Below are 20,038 nucleotides of genomic sequence, written 5' to 3' on the forward strand. Positions count from 1 at the left end.
AGAGCTCAATTCACACGTGATCCCTTGGAGCTGGAGCTGCATGTGGTCCTGCCCTCTCCAAGAGGCACAAGCCTCTTACCTGCTGCACTCTCTCCAGCCCCTCAAACTGTGTCAGCGCTCACTTCCTAATCTTCTGAAGGAACAGGTCTTCAGCATGCCCTCTGCAGTTGTTCTCCTCTCTGTACCTCGGTCTGGCTGGCTGGACAGGGATCGTAGGTGCTCGGGCATGGAAGGATCTTGAGATTTCTTGGATTTGTCCCCCTTCCCTTCAGTGGGGCTCGACAGCCCACACAGCATGCTCCCTTCACAACTTTCGTCATACTTGTGTGCAGCCCTTAGCTGGCTCACTGCAAAGCTCCCTGTTTTCACCATGTTGGAGAGCTAATGGCCTCACCTCAAGCATGTAAAGCCCATAACTACTGGATTAGTTTCCTAGCAATGCTGTAAGACAGTACCAGAAACTTACGACTTAAAAACATCATTTACTCTGTCAGTTCTGGAAGCCAGAAGTCCAAAATCAAGGTGTGAGTGGGGCTGTGCTTCCTTCAGAAGCACTGGGAGAGAATCCTCTCTCTCTGATTTCCTAGTTTGTGGCTTACATAACTCCAGTTTCTGCCTCCATCTTCACCGAGCCTTTCCCTACCCAACTGTTTCTCAGCTTTAGGAGGGCCTGCCCTGAATCCAGCCGGCAGTGTGGTCCTATCTCTGAATCCTTAATTAGATCTGTCAAGACCCTTTTTCCAAACAATCTCACATTCACAGGCACTTGGTGTTAGGGCGTGGACATGTGGGGAAGGGGCACAATCCAGGTCACTGTGACCAGGCACATCTCGAGAGTACAGCATGAGCCATCCTCAGCACCCGGAAAGACCCCTCAGGGTCTAGGAGTGTGTCTGCCTCTGAAGAGCTTTTGCGTGGACCTCTCTGACATCCATCCCAGTGAGATCTCAAAGAATCTATCTGACCTCTTTACCCTGCCTGGCTCTAGTGATGGCCCGTCGCCTCGGCCATCCACAGCCCACTTAGCTTGGCAGATGGCTGGGGAACTCGAGGATCTCGGAAGGAGCATTTACAGGGTACCTAGTCTGTAGTTCCACTTCAGTCTCCACAAAGATGTTGAGTTGGGTCTTTGTTTTCCATCTTATAGGTAACGTAACTGTAAAACTTAAAACTTGCCAGTCACACAGCCAGTAGCTGGCAGTATTTCAAGGCCTGGTCATTGTGCCTTTGTAGGACTGGGTGGCAAGTCCAGGGAAGAGCGTACCTAGATCCTGTCATGACTTCTTCCCTGGAGTACCAGCCTCTTTGTGATAACTCACTGGTGGCACAACAGTGGCACCTAGTGGCTTCAGCCGTGAACTACACGATCAAGGCGCAGGTCAAATTCCTTCACTTGTGGGCCATCACTTTGTTTCCATGGTAACTAGCCAACTCACCTAATATGGAATTAACCCATCTATAGTTGAAGGAGAAATAGGCAGTTCTCTAAGGTGGCTTTCTAGGGTGCAGACTAGAATGCTCCAGTGTTAAATCCAAGGAGCTGTAGTTTGAGGACTAGCCTGCCTCTCGGGGGGCCCAGACATGGACGGGTATGCAAGGCTCTCACAGTGCTACCCACCTCAGGTGGGTCATCCCTCTGTAAGACCAGTTTCTAAAAGGAGAAAGACGTGTCTGCTACACAAGATTTCCCAGGCTAGAGCAAACTGAAACTGCACTGTGTCTGGGGGCTATCTTCGTCCTTCGTGTGTTCCTGGGAATGTAATTATCAAGTTAGAACTGGTGTTAATAAACGATGTGGGAGCTGGACAGTGGTGGCATAGGCACGCCTTTAATCCCAGCACTCGGGAGGCAGAGCCAGGCGGATCTCTGTGAGTTCGAGGCCAGCCTGGTCTACAGAGTGAGATCCAGGACAGGAACCAAAACTACACAGAGAAACCCTGCCTCAAAAATAAAATAAAATAAAGAAAGAAATAAACAATGTAGGCCAGCTATGGTGGCACACACCTCTAAGGATTTTTGGTATATGGGGGGAGATCGTGGAACCCATCCCCAGAAATGATGAGTGGTGACTGTAACTGCATAGCTTCTATAACATAAAACATTTTAATGAGGATGCCAGGTATGGTAGTGCACACTTTATACCCCAGCACTTGGGAGACAGAGGCCAGCCTGGCCTACATAGTGAGTCCCATGACAGCCAGAGCTGCTTAGTGAGACTGTTTCAAGGGGGGAGGAAGGGAGGGAAGCAGTGTATTAGAATGTATGTACCTTACTGTGATGTAGTTCTTAGCTAAGATTACCTTTTTGTTGTTGTTTTTTGAGATAGTTTCTCTGTGTAGCCCTGCCTGTCCTGGAACTTACTCTGTAGACCAGGCTGGTCTCAAACTCAAGAGATCCACCTGCCTCTGCCTCCCGAGTGCTGGTATTAAAGGCATACACCACCCCTGCCTAAGATTTATTATTTATTTTAAAGCGTGCAACTTTAAAGGTGCTGTGTCCCCCCTTCCACCAAACTCCAGGACACCTCCATCCCACTGAAAACAAGCCTGTGCCCACTGAACTGCAGTTAGCCCCAGCCTCCCTCTCACTCAAGCCTCAGCCCACTCTCTCCAGTTCTTGTTTTACTTTACACTCTCCCCATGGTGTTCTTTGAAGTAGAAATTGCAGGTGGGGGTTTTGTTGTTGCTTTGGAGGCAGGGTCTCGTGCATCTAAGAACTATATCTTTCTGTGGCCTTTCTCTTCCTATATAGCGAGGATGATCTTGAACTCATCCTGCCTCCATCTCCTGTGTGCTGGGATTACGTGTGTGTGCTACTATGCCGCTTTATGTAGTGCTGGGGTTGTACCTGGAGCTCTCCTGCACCTTTTGAGCTATGTAAGGACTCGTTTTTCATCGTTTTTCAAGATTTCTTTTTAATTATGTATATATATGGAGAGACAGATGACCAGACATTCAAGGTCAGACCCTGTTCCTCCCCCCCAAAAAAAAATTATTTATTTTAAAATAGACATGGCCAAGCATTATTATATACCCCTTTAATCCCAGCACTCAAGAAGCAAAGGCAGGAGGATCTCTGTGAGTTTGCGCCTAGCCTGATCTGCCCATCAGTTCCTGACAGCCAGTACTACATAAAGAGGGGCTGGAGAAATGGCTGTGTTTAAGAGGGACCATGCTGCTCTTGCTCAGACTCATGTTCCAGCACTCACATCAGAAGCTCCCAAACATGTAACTCCAATTCCGGGGGCCCTGACGCCCTCTCTTGGCCTCTGACAAGTACATATGTCCACATGTAATTCACATAGGTACTCACAGATATGTAAAAATAAATCTTGAGTAGAAAGATGGACACATGCACGTAAAATGATGAACAGTGCCATACTTCAGAGCCTGAGACGAGGCAGACTGGCAGCAGGTATCTGAAGTTCAGGGAAGAACAGACATGCTGGGAATGGCTAGAGTGTGAGTTCCCAAGGGTCCACAGAAGCAGGATGCTTTGAAAGTTGGAGGCCAAGTAGAGACTGCTGAGTTAGGAGGAAGAGAGAGTTCCAGGTGAAGAACATCCTTATAAATCAATCAAGCCACCAGGCACACATGTCTCCTACGGCTTATTCAGACTTCTGTAAAACTCACTTGGAATTTCTAATTGTTAAAGCACCCGACTCCAGAGAAAAGGCATTCTGCCCAGAGTACCGAAGGCTGGCATGAGAATATCGGCTCCGAGTCTCTTGTAGGTAAGGCTCCAGGTTTTTGGGTGAGCCCTGGGCTTAAAGCAGAGAAGTAAAAACCATGGCTTGGAGAGGGCCAACTATCCTGCTGCACTTTGGCTATGCCGCCACCTGCTGGGACTGGTTGGGTCTTGGGCAGCAGCATGTATTCCTACTAGAAGTCTGTGCGGTGTACTTACTAGTGTGTGCACATTAGCTTTTTCTAAAGAAAGGTGCATTTGTTGGCCGACATTGCCAGGACCTGCCCAGGAGGAATATGCCAAGGCAGACACTGTAAATTTGCGCCCGAGTGGCTGGGGGTGTAGCTCAGTGGCAGAGTGCTTGCCTGTTTGACAAGACCTGAGTTTGATTCCTCTCCCCTTCCACAAATGGACCTGTTATGGATAAGCTAACAGCAGTTCTCAACCTTCCTAAAGCTGCAATGCAACCCTCATGTTGTGACCCCCCCCACCAAAAAATTTTTATTGCTACTTCATAACTGTAATTTTGCTACTGTTATGAATCATAATTAAATACCTGATATGCAACCCCTGTGTCAGGGCGGTTTGACCCAAAGGGGTTGTAACCCACAGGTTGAGAATCACTGTGCTAAAGCATGTTGACTCGTGTCTGTAATCCCAGCGCTTGAGAGATAGAAACTGGATGATCAGTTTAAGGCCAGCCTTGGTTACATGAGAGCCTATTTAAATATCAACAACAAAAAGCTGCCTCTGTAGCAACTGCCTCGTACAATACCAGAGAGACTGAGGTGCTTTCTGCCCGAAGCAGTCGGAGCTTGGAATTCATATTGCACAATCTGCAGAAAGTTGCAGATGCCCGCTATCAAGGTCCAGCTAAGAGGGGGAGGGAATGCTAACGGAAGGCCGGGCGCTGAAAGATTTCATCTGGAAGGATGGGATGGGAGAGCTCATTTAGAACTATGCCTCAAGACTCGCTGTAGCACTAGCACAAAGCTGCGGGAGCAAGATGAAATGGACTTGTCTTCTCCTAGAGACCAGCGGGCAAGCAGAAAACAAGAAGCTCAAGAGAAGCCCCAACCAGGGCAGGGAAGAATCGCAAGCTCTGTGCCCTGCCAGGGATCTGAGCCCTCCAGAGTCCGCCACAGGCCACCACGAGCCCACCGTGGCCTCCCCAAATGCCAGAGGATCGCAGGCCCAAGCGGCCCACGGCAGGGTCCCGGCGGCTGACGCGGCGAGCCCTGCCGGCGGCCTGGAGGTACTATGGCGAGCGCGGGGTGGGTGCGGTGCGGGCCTGGGCTGCTGCCGCTGGGTCCTCACCACTGTCTCCTCTGCTCCCGCAGGACTTGTGGCTGCAGGAGGTCTCCAATCTGTCCGAGTGGCTGAGTCCGGGGCGCAGGTTCTAATCGCCCGCCCGGGACACGTGTGTCATGCCTTCTGGGGTTCAATAAAGCTGCTGCAAGCACAGCGTATCGACTCCAGTGCAAAGGGAGGGGCGCCCCAGGGGAGCCGGCAGCTCGCGCCGCCGCCTGACGTCATCCACGCAGTCGCGTCACTGCTGTGCGCCACGGGTCCGGGCGTGATGGCGGCGCTGGGCGGGGACGGGCTGCGCCTACTGTCGGTGTCGCGGCCGGAGCGGCAGCCCGAGTCAGCCGCGCTGGGCCCCGGGCTGTGCTGCTGGGTGTCCGTGTTCTCCTGCTTCAGCCTCGCCTGCTCCTATGTGGGCAGCCTCTACGTGTGGAAGAGCGAGCTGCCCAGGTGCGGGGGCTGCGCGCGCGGCCGGAATCCGCGCCCCCGCGAGGCGGGGCTGTGGGCGGAGCTTGGGCCGGACGGGGGTGGGACCGCATCAGCGAGTAGCTGCTAAAGGCCCCCTGAACTTACTGTTCCCTTCCTAGGGACCACCCTGCTGTCATCAAGCGGCGCTTCACCAGTGTCCTGGTGGTCTCCAGCCTGTCCCCTCTTTGCGTGCTCCTCTGGAGGGAACTCACTGGCATCCAGGTGCGAAGGAGGCGGGGCACAGGGCAATCAGGGAAAGAATCCAACGTTTTTTTGTGGGAGGGAACATCACTGATGCCCTTTTTCCTGTGGCTCAGCCAGGCACATCACTGCTCACCCTGATGGGCTTCAGGCTGGAGGGCATTTTCCCAGCAGCTCTGCTGCCCCTGCTGCTAACTATGGTGAGTCCTGCTTCATTTTTCCTGTTAGTTGTCTCTAGTGCAATGCAATGCCCGTGCCAGCCGTTGGCAGATGGTGGACAGGAGTTAGGATGTGGCCCTTGAGCTCCCTGGTGTGCATGGCTGGGAAACCTGAGGTCTCGTGAGGCTGACCAAGGGCACTGGTGTGAGCAAGGTCATGGGATGGTGGTCAGTCATTCCTTTGATCTTTTTTTCTGCCCCCAGATCCTTTTCCTGGGTCCACTGATGCAGCTCTCTATGGATTGCCCGTGTGACCTGACAGATGGGCTGAAGGTTGTCCTGGGTGAGTCTTCAAGACTGAGAAAAAGGTAGGCACAGGCAGTCCAGGACACTGGGGGAAGGAGTCAGTGAGATGGTGTGATCTGGACTGAAGAGGTGAGATGTCACCTCTCTGGGTGTGTTTCTTCAGCAATAAAATGGATCATATTGCTGGGTACCTTATAAATTTGGTACTTACGGAGGCCTCTCAGGACCCAGAACAGTACTTGATGTGGTTCAGACAGCACCTTCCCCTGCTTTTCCATCCTTTGGCTTCCCTAAAGACTGGCCTTGGTTAAGTTTTGGTGTCTCCAGAATTTACCATGACTCCCTCATCTACTGTTGCTTCCCTTCCTGTTGTCAGTTATATCTGAAGACACTGTAATTAGGTCTGATAAGGTTTGCTCCCTTCCCCATTCTGATTCTCAGGATTCCTGACCTGAGTTTGACCAGAATAAATCTGTGGGGAGGGCCCCCAGGGGGTGGGTCTCTGTTTCCAGTAACCAGGCACTCATTGCATTACTTATCCTGAATATTTGCCCTAGCCCCTCGTTCTTGGGCCCGCTGCCTCACAGACATGCGCTGGCTACGGAACCAAGTTATTGCACCCTTGACAGAGGAGCTGGTGTTCCGGGCTTGCATGCTGCCCATGCTAGCGCCATGCACAGGTCTGGGCCCCGCTGTGTTCACCTGCCCACTCTTTTTTGGAGTTGGTGAGTCTAACTGGTCCAGCAAAGATGTTCCCAGCATGAGGTCTAAAAATGGGGCTTGGGGTGAGGCGGGGAGCTAAATAGCCGGCCAGAGGAATACAGTGTGGTTTTCCTCTTCCTCCCAGCCCATTTTCATCACATTATTGAGCAGCTACGTTTCCGCCAAAGCAGTGTGGGGAGTATCTTCTTGTCTGCAGGTGAGCCTGGGAGCTTGCCCGGGACAGTTGGGTTTGGGGTGTGATATCCCTGACAGCCACTCTACAGAAAGGGCTGGAAACACGGGGCTCTAAGTATGGGATGGGGACTACTGATCGCTGGAGGTGGGGTACAGAGAACAGCCATAGATGGTGGCCAGGCAGCCACTGCCGAGGGGAAAGGGTGGTCTCTGGCTATGGGATGTGCAGTACTGGGGCAGGGGGGCATGCATGTGTGGTCACTCGCGGCCTCCATCTCCAGCCTTCCAGTTCTCCTACACTGCTGTCTTTGGTGCTTACACGGCTTTCCTCTTCATCCGCACAGGTTGGTCCTCAGTTTTTCCTGGGTCTCCAGGGGCCCACAGATGTGGGTGGGAGAAGGGGAATACTGTGGATGTGACAGTTTGTTCTACCAGTCCTTGAGGCAGACTAAGCCAGGGCCCTCAGCCTTTAAGATCTGAAGGGTGGAAGCAGAGGCCATGACATGGGGGCACATGAATGTGTGGAGTGGGGCGTCCTTGAGTCCTGTTTAGGGGACAAGGGTCACTAACTCTAGGTGGGGCTGCTTCATACATTGCACATCTCCTGTCTCCAGGACACCTGATAGGGCCGGTTCTCTGCCACTCCTTCTGCAACTACATGGGCTTCCCTGCCGTGTGTGCAGCCCTGGAGCATCCACAGAAGTGGCCGCTGCTGGCAGGCTATGCCCTTGGTGTGGGACTCTTCCTGCTTCTGCTTCAACCCCTGACGGACCCCAGGCTCTATGGCAGCCTTCCCCTTTGTGTGCTTTTGGAACGAACAGGAGCCTCAGAGACCCTGCTGTGCTCCTGACCATCACTCTTGTGCGTACTCCAGTGAACTCTTGATGGGCTCTCCAGCCCCTCCTTATCAAGAAATACTACAGAGGAGGGGCTGGCTGGGGTCCCCGAGATCTCAGGAATTTTTGTAGGGGATTGAAGCCAGAGCTAGTTGAACCCCAGGGACCAAGAGAAAGGAGCAGATATCCAAAGGGTGCAGCCTCTCCAAGAGGGGTTGAGAGCACCCGGACATGAGGGGACAAGGACAGAGCCTACGAGTATCCCTCTTTGGACTGCGGCTTCTCTTAGCTCTCCCCTCACCCCCTCCGAAAAGCTGCTCGGTGGGTTTATTTATAAAACCCCGTCTCCCAACTTCCCAGGGTTTTCTCACTGTCTTTTTGCATCAAGACTTTGTATTGGGATATTAAAGAGATTTAACTTGGGTAACATGGTCTTGAACCTTTGGGAATCCATGTACTTGGATCTTGGTGAGGGCCCAAGCCAACCCTTGGGAGTGTGTACACCTCCTCTCTTGGCCACCTTGAACACTGCTAACCTGGGCGGCGAGCCTGGCAAGCAAGTCCCAACAGCAAAGGATAGGGTGGAGCTTTTAGCTGCTCCTGTTCACTCTTTCCTGAGCTGTGGCTCAGTTAGCAGGTCCCAGGTGGAAACCCATCTTACTGTAGGGTCTGCACCTTTGCTACCACAGCTCTGACCCCTGTGAGCTGGTGGAGGGTGGCTCCAGAGCACAAGACGACCCTTCTCTTCTCCATCTCCCAGGAGTAGAGGTTTCTGGTTCTACCTGGACTGCTGCCCCTCGCCTCACCCAGGACAAAGGTCACAGCCTTGAGAATGGCAAAGACTCTTGTCAAGCAACACAGCACCTCAAGATTCTTTAGGACCCCCAGTCTTCTACTTCTACCTGCTCACCACACTCTACAGTGGTCCTTGTTTTCCTGGCTAGCCCTTTTTTCCTTTTGCTTTCTTTTTTAATTTGTGGATATCATTTTAAGTCCCCCATGTTCAAGGTTGTTCTGAAACCTGTTTCCTGAAGCTGGTGATTGAGGAGAGAAAATGGACATGTAGTCATTCCCCAGGGACCCCCCCCCCCCCCCGGGTGACTGTGACATAGCCACACTCATACAGCTGTGAAGGGAAGTATCACTCACACACCTGCCTCCCTGCGGAGCTCTTCTCCAGCCTGTGTAGAAGAAGCTGGCGGTTGGGAGGTGAGGGTAGGTAGTACATTTACATCTTGAGGTCCAGAGAGGATGCAGCCTAGGCATCTCCCCCAAAGTCATGTGCCAAGACCCTGAGAACACTGGGCAGAAAGGGGTCCACTTTCCTGACATCCAGAAAGCTTTTTTTAAAAAAGGAAAACAGATTTGACCTAGATCTCATGAGAATTGGAGAGAATTCCACCCATACTGCCCCGGGTCGGGGACAGCACTAGGGATGGGGTAGACTGTGCATGACCTAGTGTGGAGGGCAAGGGAAGGCCACTTTTATTGAGCATATTTCCCAAGACCTATGAATTAGGTCTCCCCTACCCCCAGAGGTAGAACCCCTAAACCACCTCCCCCAGGTCCCAAAGCCACCTGCTGCACTGCACACCTGTAGTCTCCACAAGGAGCAGACCCTTATTTGGCAAGAGATGAGTATGTGAGCAACTGCCTGCCCATAAGGAAAGGACGTAAAGGGAACGGGCCACCGCAGGTCGTGTGTCCCATGGGACAGGACCTCAAGGGCCTGGTCTTCCTACTCTCAGGTCCTGGCTGGCCTGGGCCTGCCCTGGCTGCACAGCGCCTGTTGGGAGGTTTTGGGTAGGGTTGGCCAGGCTGCCAGTCGGAAGCAAGATCACTCGATCTCTAGGATGAGGTCATCGCCTTCCAGTGTCATGTCCTTGGTCACGTGAACCTTGCGGATAGTGCCCTCCACGGGCGAAGTCACCACAGTCTCCATCTTCATGGCACTGAGCACACACAGGGGCTGGCCCTTAACCACCTTGGCTCCTGCCTCCACCTTGATGTCTATAACCTTCCCAGGCATGGGGGCCCCGATCTGGCCCTTCACATCCTTCAGAGCCTTGGGGTGGAAGTGCATCTCCTGCAGACAGGACAGAGGTGACGTCAGACAGCAGGTCAGGCCCAGGCCCACCACCCGGCAGGCCCTGGGGCACTGTACCTTCATTGCCTGGGTGTCCTTAACCAGAATGGAGCGAAGCTGCCCGTTGAGTTCAAAAAACACCTGCCTCTGGCCAGCCCGGTTCAGGTCACTCACTGCCAGGGCCTTGATGTGCAGCGTCTTGCCCCGTTCCAGCTCCACCTGCAGAAATGGTAGCAGACCAGATTTGGGGAGAAAGTCAGGAGAGCAGCCCTGGGCCCCGACTCAGGGAAGTTAGGCACTGGATCTTAGTTCCACGTGTAGAGGCCTAGCCGCGGGCACACAGGGCCCATCTGTGCTCTAAAGATCACAAGGCTGTGAGAACCAGGTTTGGGGCTCTAGCAGGGCTGCTGTAGACCTGGGGGCTGAGCGTGAGCAAACACAAGAACCACTGACCTCAAACTCCTCTGCAATTTTGGGTCCTTGAAGAAAGAGGCGGGTGTTGAGGCTATCCAGGGGGCCGAAGGTGGCCGTGAAGTCTTTGAATTGGGCAAAGACATCGGGGTACATGGCTGCAGAGAGGACATCTTCTGGGGTCACCTCCTCCCCATGCCGCTCAATCAGGTCCTTCTCCAGCTCCTGCAGGTTCAGGGCGGGGAGGGAGGCCCCAGGCCGGCCCTCTACTCTTGGCAGGTCCTTCAGCACCTGAGGAGCAAAGCGGAGGGTCACGCCAGGTGCTTGTGCTCAGTCCCTGCCTCACACCATAAGGCGCCTTCCCTACCTTGGAGCGCCTTCCCTACCTTGGAGCGAAAGGGCTCGGGGAAACCCCCATGGGGAATACCAATGTAGCCCTGCAGGAACTCCACCACAGAGCGGGGGAAGGATAGCTCTTCTGCCTGGGCTTCAGCCTCTGCGCGGCTTAACCCATTCTGCACCATGAACTGGGCCAGGTCCCCCACAATCTTGGAGGATGGTGTCACCTGAAGGGAAGAGATCTCTGGTAATAAGAATGTTAGGCACAGAGGCAGGAGTGTAGTGTACAGGGCCGTTGAATAAGGGCCTTGCTCACCTTGATGAGGTCCCCCAGCATCTGGTTAGCCTCCACATAGGCCTTCTTGACCTCCTTGAACTTGGAGCCAAGCCCCATGCTGTGGGCCTGGAAGTGTAGGTTGGTGTATTGGCCCCCTGGGATCTCGTTCTCATACACATCGGAGTTGCCAGACTTCATGGTAGCCGTGCAATCAAAGGCTGAGTACAGCCCCCGAGCCCCTTCCCAGTACTCGCTGTAGTCAAACACTCGCTCCAGGGGTATCTCTGCAGGGAAGCTGGAGTCAGGAGAGCTTGGCAGGGGCTCCTCCCCTCAGGACTCGGGGCTAGCCCAGACCCCATCTCAAACCCGGCGGGCGGGAGCAGAGTGAGGCATCGGGTTTTGTGTCGCAGGCTCTGCTGGGATCAGCTGCGGCTACAGCTTTGAGAGGGGCACAGCCATGGACTACAACACCTACCTGTGTCCAGAGGAGTCCCTTTGGTACAAGCCACCAGGGCCCCCATGCTGGGCTGTGAAGTCATCCCAGACATGGAGTCTGCTGCCACATCCACAACGTCAGCCCCAGCTTGTGCACAGGCCAGCATGGCTGCCACCCCTGCCCCTGATGTGTCATGGGTGTGGATGTGCAGCGGAAGGTCGGGGAATCGGTCCCGGAGGGAGCTGACCAGCATGGTGCAGGCCGAGGGCTTCAGTAGCCCCGCCATGTCCTAAAAAATGAAGAGAAAGAAATATGGTGAGGAGGGATGTGGCCATGTTTCTGTGTTGCCAACCATGGTGGGTATGGTGGGAGGGCGAGAGGGAGAGATGAGAGAAGCCCTGGTACCTTAATGCACAGGATGTGTGTGCCAGCTCGCACCAGTTCTTCAGCTAAGCCCATGTAGTATTCCAGCGAGTATTTGGTGCGACTGGGGTCAGCCACATCACCAGTGTATGAGATGGCAGCCTCCACCACGCCCCCAGCACTGCCTGCTGCCTCCATGCCCAGCAGCATGTTTGGCAAATAGTTCAGGGAGTCAAAGATTCGGAAGACGTCCATCCCATTCTCCTTGGCCACCTCACAGAACCTGGCAGGTGAGGAGAAAACAGCTGAGCCCTACCTGCACCACTTCCTCTAGTTCCTAGCTCCTAGGGAATGAAGCCGGGCCTGGCAGGGGAGCAGGACCTTTTCCAGGTCAGCCGGGGCCAGGAGGTGACAGTTGCTGACAGCTGTCCAGCCTGACTGAGCCTGGAGGGTTAGGAAGATTCTTGGCAAAGGTAGCTGATGGGGGACACTGAGCAGGGCCCTAAGGCCTGGGTTCTAGCCCCACCTCTGCGCAGTGATTCCTGGGACAAGTCATCTCCCTCAGTGTTTGCTGCCATGGGGACCCAGAAGCCCAGCCTGCTCTGCCTCTGCAGTCTTGTGTTTAGTCCCCATAGGGCACAGTCAGACACTTTGGAGCCCACTGCTGTGTGGTCCCAGGCGACCCAGGCTCACTTGAAGACCACGTTGTCAGGGTAATTGGTGTAGCCCACAGCATTGGCCCCTCGCAGCAGCATCTGGAACGGGATGTTGGGGATGAGCTCCCGGAGCTCCTGCAGCCGCCTCCAGGGGCACTCATACAAGAAGCGCATGGCAACGTCAAATGTGGCTCCTGGACAGGAACAAGAAGCCGGTCACTCCATAGCCTGCTCACTTCCAGGGTTCCTCATGTTCTAGCCCCTACCAGCCTCTCCCCGCACCGATGCTCAGGGAAACTCAGGCTCATTTGTGCCTCTCAAACTACTCAGGGCAGGGTCTCCATCCGCCCCCGCAGCCTCGAGCCCAGGGCTTTCCAGCAGAAGCTGGCTGGAGCTGGGTCTTATGGAACAAAAGCCTTCATCCTCATGGTCTCACTGTCGGCCTCTCTCTGTCCCTAGTGTCCTGGGCCTTCTGGGTTGGGCACTCAATTTCTGCTAGCACTGTCCAACATCCCAGCCCTCCTCTAGCTACCTCCCCAGTTCTCCATGCTGAAGAGCCTGTCGAAGCTGTGGGCGACATAGGGTGCAATCTTTTTGAGATCATGTGTGCGCACTCGAGTGGCCAGCAGTGACTGGTGGGCATCCCGGAAGGTTGTGTCCATCAGCAGCAGCCCCTGGTGATTCCGCACAGCTCGGGCAAAGCCCTCCGGCCCCTCTCGCAGAAGGATGTCTCGGAAGCCAGCTGGGGGTGGGCCTAGGCAGACAAGAACATTGCTGCCTATCCTGCAATCTTACCCCCTTGAGTTGGTAAAAATGGATCTCACCTACCTATAGGCACTGCAGGAACAACGGGGTCCACAGGGCTGGGACTGGCCTTGACAGGGATTGGAGTGGTAGGGCCATTCACCATGACATGTCCTGGGGAGGAAGTGGGCAATATGTCAAGGCAGGCTAGGCAGAGTGAGAGTCAAGGGCAGGGAGTAGGTAGACTCTGGGATAGAGACTCTCCCCAGGACACCCAGGCCTCTTGGGTCCAGGCAGTGGAAACCTATTAGGGGCCATGTAGGCAGAAAGGAGGGAACAGGACCTTAACAAGGAAGGGCTATGGGGCGGGAGACAAGGGACAGTCAGGAGGGAGTGGGTGGGCAGACCGAGGTAATGCAGCAGCTTCTGGGCCCGGTTCTGGGCGGGCCGCAGCTGGAACAGCTCAGGGTTCTCATCAATGAACTGGGTGTCCACAGTGCCCGCTAGGAACTGCTGGTTGTTGAGGACATTCTGCAGGAAGGGGATGTTGGTCTGCAAGACAAAGGCAGAGGGGTCACTGTGCAGCTTGGGGGGTGTTGGGGGGGAGACTAGCCTGGAGTACTATGGCTTCCCTCATCTCCATCTTTCTGGCAATACCTGAAGTTGCCAGGGTCTAGATGCACACCCTCCATCTTTGCTCACCCCAGAACATATGCCAATGCCACCCCTCTTACTTGGGTCTACAAACTAAGATCTAACACCCCCCCAAAGCATAGAACCTAGCTCTGCCTCTCCTTTATCAGCACACATACTACACTTTACCCCCCACCAACCATGCTTCTTGAACCCACTATCATGAGATCCCCTCTTCCTAATTCCAACAGCATCCTCCCACTGTCGTGCTAACGGCACCCACCTTAACACTCCTCCCGGACCTCCTCTACCCTGCCACTTCTCACACACCACTGTCCTTAGGAAGCCCTGATCTGGACCTGCTGCTCCCGTGGTGACAGCCTCTGTCTTTGGAGCCAGGTGGAACGGTGGCCAGCATCTCCACATTCCTCAAAGAGCCCTGCATCCTCTGCTCCCCAAATATCTGGTAGATGGATGTCTTGTCTTCTACCCTGGCTCCCTAGCTTCCTGTGTGACTGGGTACACTGGACCTCTGTCCCATGACAAATCCTAGACTCTTCTTAATCTCTTCTGTTCAACACTGCCACCTTTGCCCAACAGATTGGACAAGTGGGGTGCCTTGCCCACCAGCTCCTGACAGGAAGTCACTAAAGATTACAAAGCAGGGCCCAGTTATCAGTGCCTTGCATCTGCTTGTCTTCTGGAAACTTGCCCATGCCCTAAAAAAATAGAGACCAGAGCATCTGAAGAACCCAGGGCTGCATAAGATGAGACGGATCCTCAGAGCCTCCCACCACCACCGCCTCTACTGGAAGCTCCAGAGTGGTAGGAACAGGGCCAGGAACCACCTGGCTCCCAGCACAGGGCAACACATGGCAGATGCTAGAACTCGTGTATGTTTGGAGTGAAGGGAACTCTTTAGGGGAAGTATCTGACACCGCCTCACATCACAGATGAGCAAACTAAAGAGCCAAACTGTTTTGTAAAAGTTGAGGCGTCCCAACAACAGCAACAATCCAGGCAGTGGCTTCCAGCGGCACGAACTTAAGCCCCTCAAGCTGCGCGGTTTCCTACTCCCTTAGGTGTGAATAATACAGGCAATTAAGAGCCAGCCTAGGTCTCCGCTAGGAAACTGTTCTGTAGTTAAGTAACTTGCTCAAGGCTGCGCAGCTGTACCAAGCAGGACTAGAATCCAGCCTTTGTCTCCCTGGATTCCTGCCAACCACACGCTCCTGAGAACCAGGTATGGAGGGAGAGGAATAGGAAGAAGGGGCCCAGGTAGTCTAGGGCCTAGGAGATGTTCCGTAGAAGGTGACAACTTCCCATGCCAACTAGGTGAGCCACTCTTGATGGTGGAGACAAACAAGAACCGCGATGCCCGATCTGGTTCTGAGTCCTCGGCACTCTCATCCAAGCCGCGGCTCTGAAGCCACCTTGCATCTTGGACCGTTCGGGCCAGACTCCCTAAGAGGCCCCGCGGGGAAGGGGGGCGGAGCAGCGACTCGGAGAGGACCACTGACGCACAGCTTCAAACAGCGTGCCACCGCCAGCCTGCTGGGAAAGCGCGCAGCGCAGACCAATCCGGCTGCAGGCGGAGGCCGGTTGGCTGGGGAGCGCCGGGCAGGGCGGAGGGAGACCGAGCAGAGGAGGGAGGGGCGCGGTGGGGCGGGGCGCGACGCCAGTCCCGTGGCCGAGCCCTCAGGCCCCACCCGCAGAAGCCCTGCTCGGGGCGCCACCCGAGCCCCCCAGGGCCCGGGCCTGTGGGGGGATCCTTCACGTGACTCGGTGATGCAGAACGGTTGTGACCTTCAGTGTGTGTCTGTAAACGCGAGGGTCCCAGCAACTGTGCGGGTTTGCGCCCGGCCCTGCCGGGGTGCGGGGACGTGTGGGTGTGTGAGCATATGTGGGCGTGTTGGGGAGGGTGCCCAGAGACATGTGACAAAGACCCGTCTCTGGGAGATGGTGAAGGGGCCTGCGAGCTGGCGCTTTGTCTGGTTGTCTGCAGAGCCGCGGCGCCCGCCTGAGCAGCGCAGGATGCTTGGGCGCCAGGGTGGCCCGGGGCGCGCGCGCCCGTGCCAGGGTGAGTGTGCTGCGGCAGCGCCGTGGGGCAGCGCGACGGGCCTGGCCGGGCCTCGGGCGTGACTGAGAGCCACCCGTGGGCGCTGCAGTGGCAGCGTGTCCCCGTGACCTCGGGAGCCGGGCTGGGGCCCGGGTGGATCCCCGCGCCCCTCCCGGTCCGCCCTCCACGTGCGTGTCCGCGGCGCGCGTGTCCGCCCGCGCGCACCCGCCTGCCTGTCGCCGCCGCCGCCGCCGCCACCGCGAACGGCGCGGAGAAAAGGTGCCGGGAGCCGAGAGAGCCGGGGCCGAGGGCCCGAGCGCCATGGGCCGGAGGGCGCGCGGCTGGCGGGCTGGGCCTCCCCCCCGCGAGAGAGCGGCCTGGAGTCGGCAGAGGCCGGCTGGGCCCGCGGGGAGGCCGGCCCGCGCCCCCTGAACGATGGACACCAGGTGAGCCCCCCTCCCCCGCCCCGGCAGGGTACAGCGGGAGGCCCGCCCGGGGAGGAGCCACAGTCCACGCCAGGGATTTGGGGGATCGCAGTCCTCAGCAGCCACGAAGGGGAAGGCACGGAGGGGGGAGGGGGCTGCCCATTCCAGAGGATGCCTGAAGGAAGTTCCGGGACCCTCCCTGCTCTTGGCCCTCCTCCACTTCCTGCCTCATGCCTCACCTTGTCCCTGGTACCTGGATTCTGTTCAACTGCTTGGGAAATGTGACCTTTACTCTGGGGGGCCTGAGCCTGCAGCCCCAGCCATCTTTTCTCCCTGGGGTCCTCCTTAAGCCTCTTACTCAACCCTTCCCCGGTTCCTGGGACCGTGCCCTGGGCACAAGTGGGCACTTGCCCCAGCCCCACCTGTGCCCGGGGCTGTGGCCCTTCCCCACAGGGAGCTCACCATGGCCCCGCCACTCCTATTGCTGCTGCTGGCCAGTGGAGCCGCCGCTTGCCCGCTGCCCTGCGTGTGCCAGAACCTGTCCGAGTCGCTCAGCACTCTTTGTGCCCACCGAGGCCTGCTGTTTGTGCCACCCAACGTGGACCGGCGCACAGTTGAACTGCGCCTGGCTGACAACTTCATCCAGGCCCTGGGACCACCTGACTTCCGCAACATGACAGGGCTGGTGGACCTGACGTTGTCACGAAACGCCATCACCCGCATTGGGGCCCGCTCCTTTGGAGACCTGGAGAGTCTGCGTTCCTTGCATCTGGATGGCAACAGGCTGGTGGAGCTGGGCAGCAGCAGCCTACGGGGGCCTGTCAACCTGCAGCACCTCATTCTCAGTGGCAACCAGCTGGGCCGCATTGCGCCAGGGGCCTTTGATGACTTCCTCGACAGTCTCGAGGACCTGGATGTGTCCTATAACAACCTCCGGCAGGTTCCCTGGGCTGGCATAGGTGCCATGCCTGCCCTGCATACCCTTAACCTGGACCATAACCTCATCGATGCACTACCCCCGGGTGTCTTTGCCCAGCTTAGCCAGCTCTCCCGCCTTGACCTCACCTCCAACCGCCTGGCCACACTGGCACCTGACCCACTCTTCTCCCGAGGGCGGGATGCGGAGGCCTCCCCCTCCCCGCTGGTGCTGAGCTTCAGCGGGAATCCACTGCACTGTAACTGTGAGCTGCTGTGGCTGAGGCGGCTGGCCCGGCCTGATGACCTGGAAACCTGCGCTTCACCACCAGCCTTGGCGGGACGCTACTTCTGGGCAGTGCCTGAGGGAGAGTTCTCCTGCGAGCCTCCGCTGATTGCCCGTCACACACAGCGCCTGTGGGTGCTAGAGGGCCAGCGGGCTACTCTGCGGTGCAGGGCCCTTGGTGACCCTGTGCCCACCATGCACTGGGTTGGCCCTGATGACCGGCTGGTTGGCAACTCTTCACGAGCCTGGGCTTTCCCCAATGGCACCCTAGAGATTGGGGTGACAGGCGCTGGAGATGCAGGGGCCTATACCTGCATTGCCACCAACCCTGCCGGTGAGGCCACAGCCCGAGTGGAGCTCCGGGTGTTGGCCTTGCCCCATGGTGGGAACACCAGTGCTGAGGGGGGCCGTCCTGGGCCCTCGGACATTGCTGCTTCTGCTAGAACTGCTGCCGAAGGCGAGGGGACTTTAGAGTCTGAGCCAGTTGTGCAAGTGACGGAGGTGACTGCCACCTCTGGCCTGGTGAGCTGGGGCCCGGGGCGGCCATCTGACCCCGTGTGGATGTTCCAAATCCAGTACAACAGCAGCGAGGACGAGACCCTCATCTACCGGTGAGGATGGGCCCTCCACATGCCCTTCAGCCTGCTTTGTTCACTAGGCCTCCCTGCTGACCCTGTGTCCCCAAGTCCTACCTGTCCCCTCCAGGCTTGTGCCTGCCCTCCTTCTAAACTTCTAAACTCTCGAGCATGGCTGAGCCGGCTGCCTGGGGCAGAGGAAGGGGTCTCAGGTGTGGCTGTGTGTGCCAGCCTTCCTGACCATCAGTAATGGCAGCGTGGGTGTGTGTCTGCTGAAGCACCTGCCCCCCCCCCCCCCGCCCTCAGGTATTTCTGTCTCTGCTTGGTGCCACCCCGCCACAACTCCTATTGCCTGAGGCCTGTCAGTGCATACACCTGTCTGTGCGCTGACACTGTCCTACATATGGATGCCTGTCATCGTCTGCCTTCCTGAGGGAGCACAGGCCTGTGTGTGTTGACAGGGCCTTTCAGGCCTGAGGGGCTGTCTAGGGCAAACATGAGAGATGGGAATGGGGGCTGTACCCCACCCTGGGGCTCTGACCACCTGCCCTTGCCTGCAGGATCGTACCGGCCTCCAGTCACCACTTCCTGCTGAAGCACCTGGTTCCTGGTGCTGACTACGACCTCTGCCTGCTGGCCCTGTCACCTGCTGCCGGGCCTTCCGACCTCACGGCCACCAGACTGCTGGGCTGTGCCCACTTCTCCACGCTACCAGCCACACCCCTGTGCCATGCCCTACAGGCCCATGTGCTGGGCGGGACCCTGACTGTGGCAGTAGGTGGGGTCCTAGTGGCCGCCTTACTGGTCTTCACTGTGGCCTTGCTGGTTCGGGGCCGGGGAGCTGGGAATGGCCGCCTGCCACTCAAACTTAGCCATGTCCAATCCCAGACCAATGGTGGCACCAGCCCCATGCCCAAGAGCCACCCACCACGGAGCCCTCCACCCCGTCCCCAGCGCAGCTGTTCCCTGGACCTGGGAGACACTGGTGGGTGCTACGGGTATGCCAGGCGCCTGGGAGGAGCCTGGGCCCGGCGGAGTCACTCTGTACATGGGGGGCTGCTGGGAGCTGGGTGCCGGGGTCTGGGGGGCAGTACAGAGCGGCTGGAGGAGAGTGTGGTGTGACAGGAGGGCAGCCTCTTCGTGCCCTGAGGAAGGAGCAGTGCCACTGCTGGGCCCAGGTGGCAGCACCCAGCCTGGGTGGGCAGCACGGTCCTGGGCCCCACTCTGCTTTTTATCCTCAGTACCTCAGGCTCCCCAAGTACTTGGTGGGACAGCAAGCCCTTTCCTTGGTTTTGGCCTCCAGACTAAAGGGACAGGTCCCACCAACAGGTGCTCAGAGCCACCAAGGCAGGGGCTGCAGCCACCAAGAGGGAGTCTTGTTTCTATTTATAATAAAATTGTTGGGGACACTTCAGTGTAGGTCTTTGGTCTCATTCTGCCTGGTCCCTGGGAGGGAGGGAGGGAGGGAGGGAGGGAGGGAGGGAGGGAGGGAGGGAAGCACACAGACCAGTACTGGTGTCAAGGCTAAAGCTGCCCAGGCCCGGCAGAGGTGGTCCTCATAGTCCAAGACTCGCAGCCAGCCTATAGGGAAGTCCAGGGCAGCAGTCAAGAGCTGGTGTCTGCTGGTCCTGCCAGAAGGCAGGCGTGAGTCCAGGACCATCAGGAAGGTCCTGTGTGAGATGGCACCACCCAGCTGTTCTAAGATACACAGCTGTATGCTGGGCTTTCCTGGAAAGCTGGCTTTGACCTGCTGCAGCCTGTTGATACCCAGCTGCTTTGGCCCTCCCACACCCGTGGACCCACACTGTTCAGATGGGTCCTGTACAGGCACCTACGTGCTTAATGAAAGTTAGAAGCAGACACTGGTATTCCAGACCTGCCAAGCAGCCTGAGGAACATTCTGCTGTGTCCACAGTGGGCAGCCAAGCTTACACACACCCAGCCTCCTGGCACCAAAACATACCTGGACATGACC

The 20,038-nt window shown here is 56.7% G+C and overlaps 4 protein-coding genes across 6 annotated transcripts in view; 3 read left to right on the plus strand and 1 right to left on the minus strand.

Moving 5' to 3' along the window:
• The window catches only part of Top6bl (TOP6B like initiator of meiotic double strand breaks), an 87,007-nt gene extending 81,832 nt beyond the window's left edge, over positions 1–5,175 (plus strand). The window contains 3 exon segments of the mRNA XM_059263263.1: positions 3,655–3,733; positions 4,719–4,966; positions 4,969–5,175. Coding sequence (XP_059119246.1) covers positions 3,655–3,733; positions 4,719–4,966; positions 4,969–5,070 — 429 coding nt within the window. The 3' untranslated portion in view covers positions 5,071–5,175.
• On the plus strand, positions 5,143–8,285 carry Rce1 (Ras converting CAAX endopeptidase 1). Of its 3 annotated transcripts, none has more exons than XM_059263227.1 (8): positions 5,143–5,442; positions 5,580–5,682; positions 5,778–5,861; positions 6,084–6,162; positions 6,683–6,850; positions 6,973–7,044; positions 7,304–7,366; positions 7,637–8,285. In XM_059263227.1, exons 1-8 carry the CDS (start codon positions 5,267–5,269, stop codon positions 7,870–7,872), a joined length of 981 nt encoding a protein of 326 aa, XP_059119210.1. In that variant the 5' UTR covers positions 5,143–5,266; the 3' UTR covers positions 7,873–8,285. The 3 variants fall into 3 exon arrangements, with proteins under 3 accessions (XP_059119210.1, XP_059119224.1, XP_059119217.1); XM_059263241.1 differs by having other exon boundaries at positions 6,973–7,039; positions 7,286–7,366; XM_059263234.1 differs by lacking the exon at positions 5,143–5,442 and having other exon boundaries at positions 5,499–5,682; positions 5,782–5,861.
• Positions 8,286–9,320: 1,035 nt separating this feature from the next.
• The window catches only part of Pc (pyruvate carboxylase), a 93,310-nt gene continuing 82,592 nt past the window's right edge, over positions 9,321–20,038 (minus strand). The window contains exons 11-21 of the mRNA XM_059263271.1: positions 13,578–13,722; positions 13,255–13,344; positions 12,959–13,180; positions 12,464–12,620; positions 11,813–12,053; positions 11,447–11,696; positions 11,011–11,255; positions 10,742–10,921; positions 10,398–10,646; positions 10,023–10,163; positions 9,321–9,944 (exon numbers count right to left, since the gene is read on the minus strand). Of these exons, the coding sequence (XP_059119254.1) occupies positions 9,696–9,944; positions 10,023–10,163; positions 10,398–10,646; positions 10,742–10,921; positions 11,011–11,255; positions 11,447–11,696; positions 11,813–12,053; positions 12,464–12,620; positions 12,959–13,180; positions 13,255–13,344; positions 13,578–13,722 (2,169 nt within the window). The 3' untranslated portion in view covers positions 9,321–9,695. The remainder of the gene's footprint in view (positions 9,945–10,022; positions 10,164–10,397; positions 10,647–10,741; positions 10,922–11,010; positions 11,256–11,446; positions 11,697–11,812; positions 12,054–12,463; positions 12,621–12,958; positions 13,181–13,254; positions 13,345–13,577; positions 13,723–20,038) is intronic.
• On the plus strand, positions 16,665–19,477 carry Lrfn4 (leucine rich repeat and fibronectin type III domain containing 4). Its single transcript, XM_059263282.1, has 2 exons — positions 16,665–18,099; positions 18,624–19,477. The coding sequence occupies exons 1-2, from the start codon at positions 16,751–16,753 to the stop codon at positions 19,183–19,185; spliced, it is 1,911 nt and encodes a 636-aa protein (XP_059119265.1). The 5' UTR covers positions 16,665–16,750; the 3' UTR covers positions 19,186–19,477.

Source organism: Peromyscus eremicus, chromosome 1 (genome assembly GCF_949786415.1).
Source record: "Peromyscus eremicus chromosome 1, PerEre_H2_v1, whole genome shotgun sequence".
NCBI lineage: Eukaryota > Metazoa > Chordata > Mammalia > Rodentia > Cricetidae > Peromyscus > Peromyscus eremicus.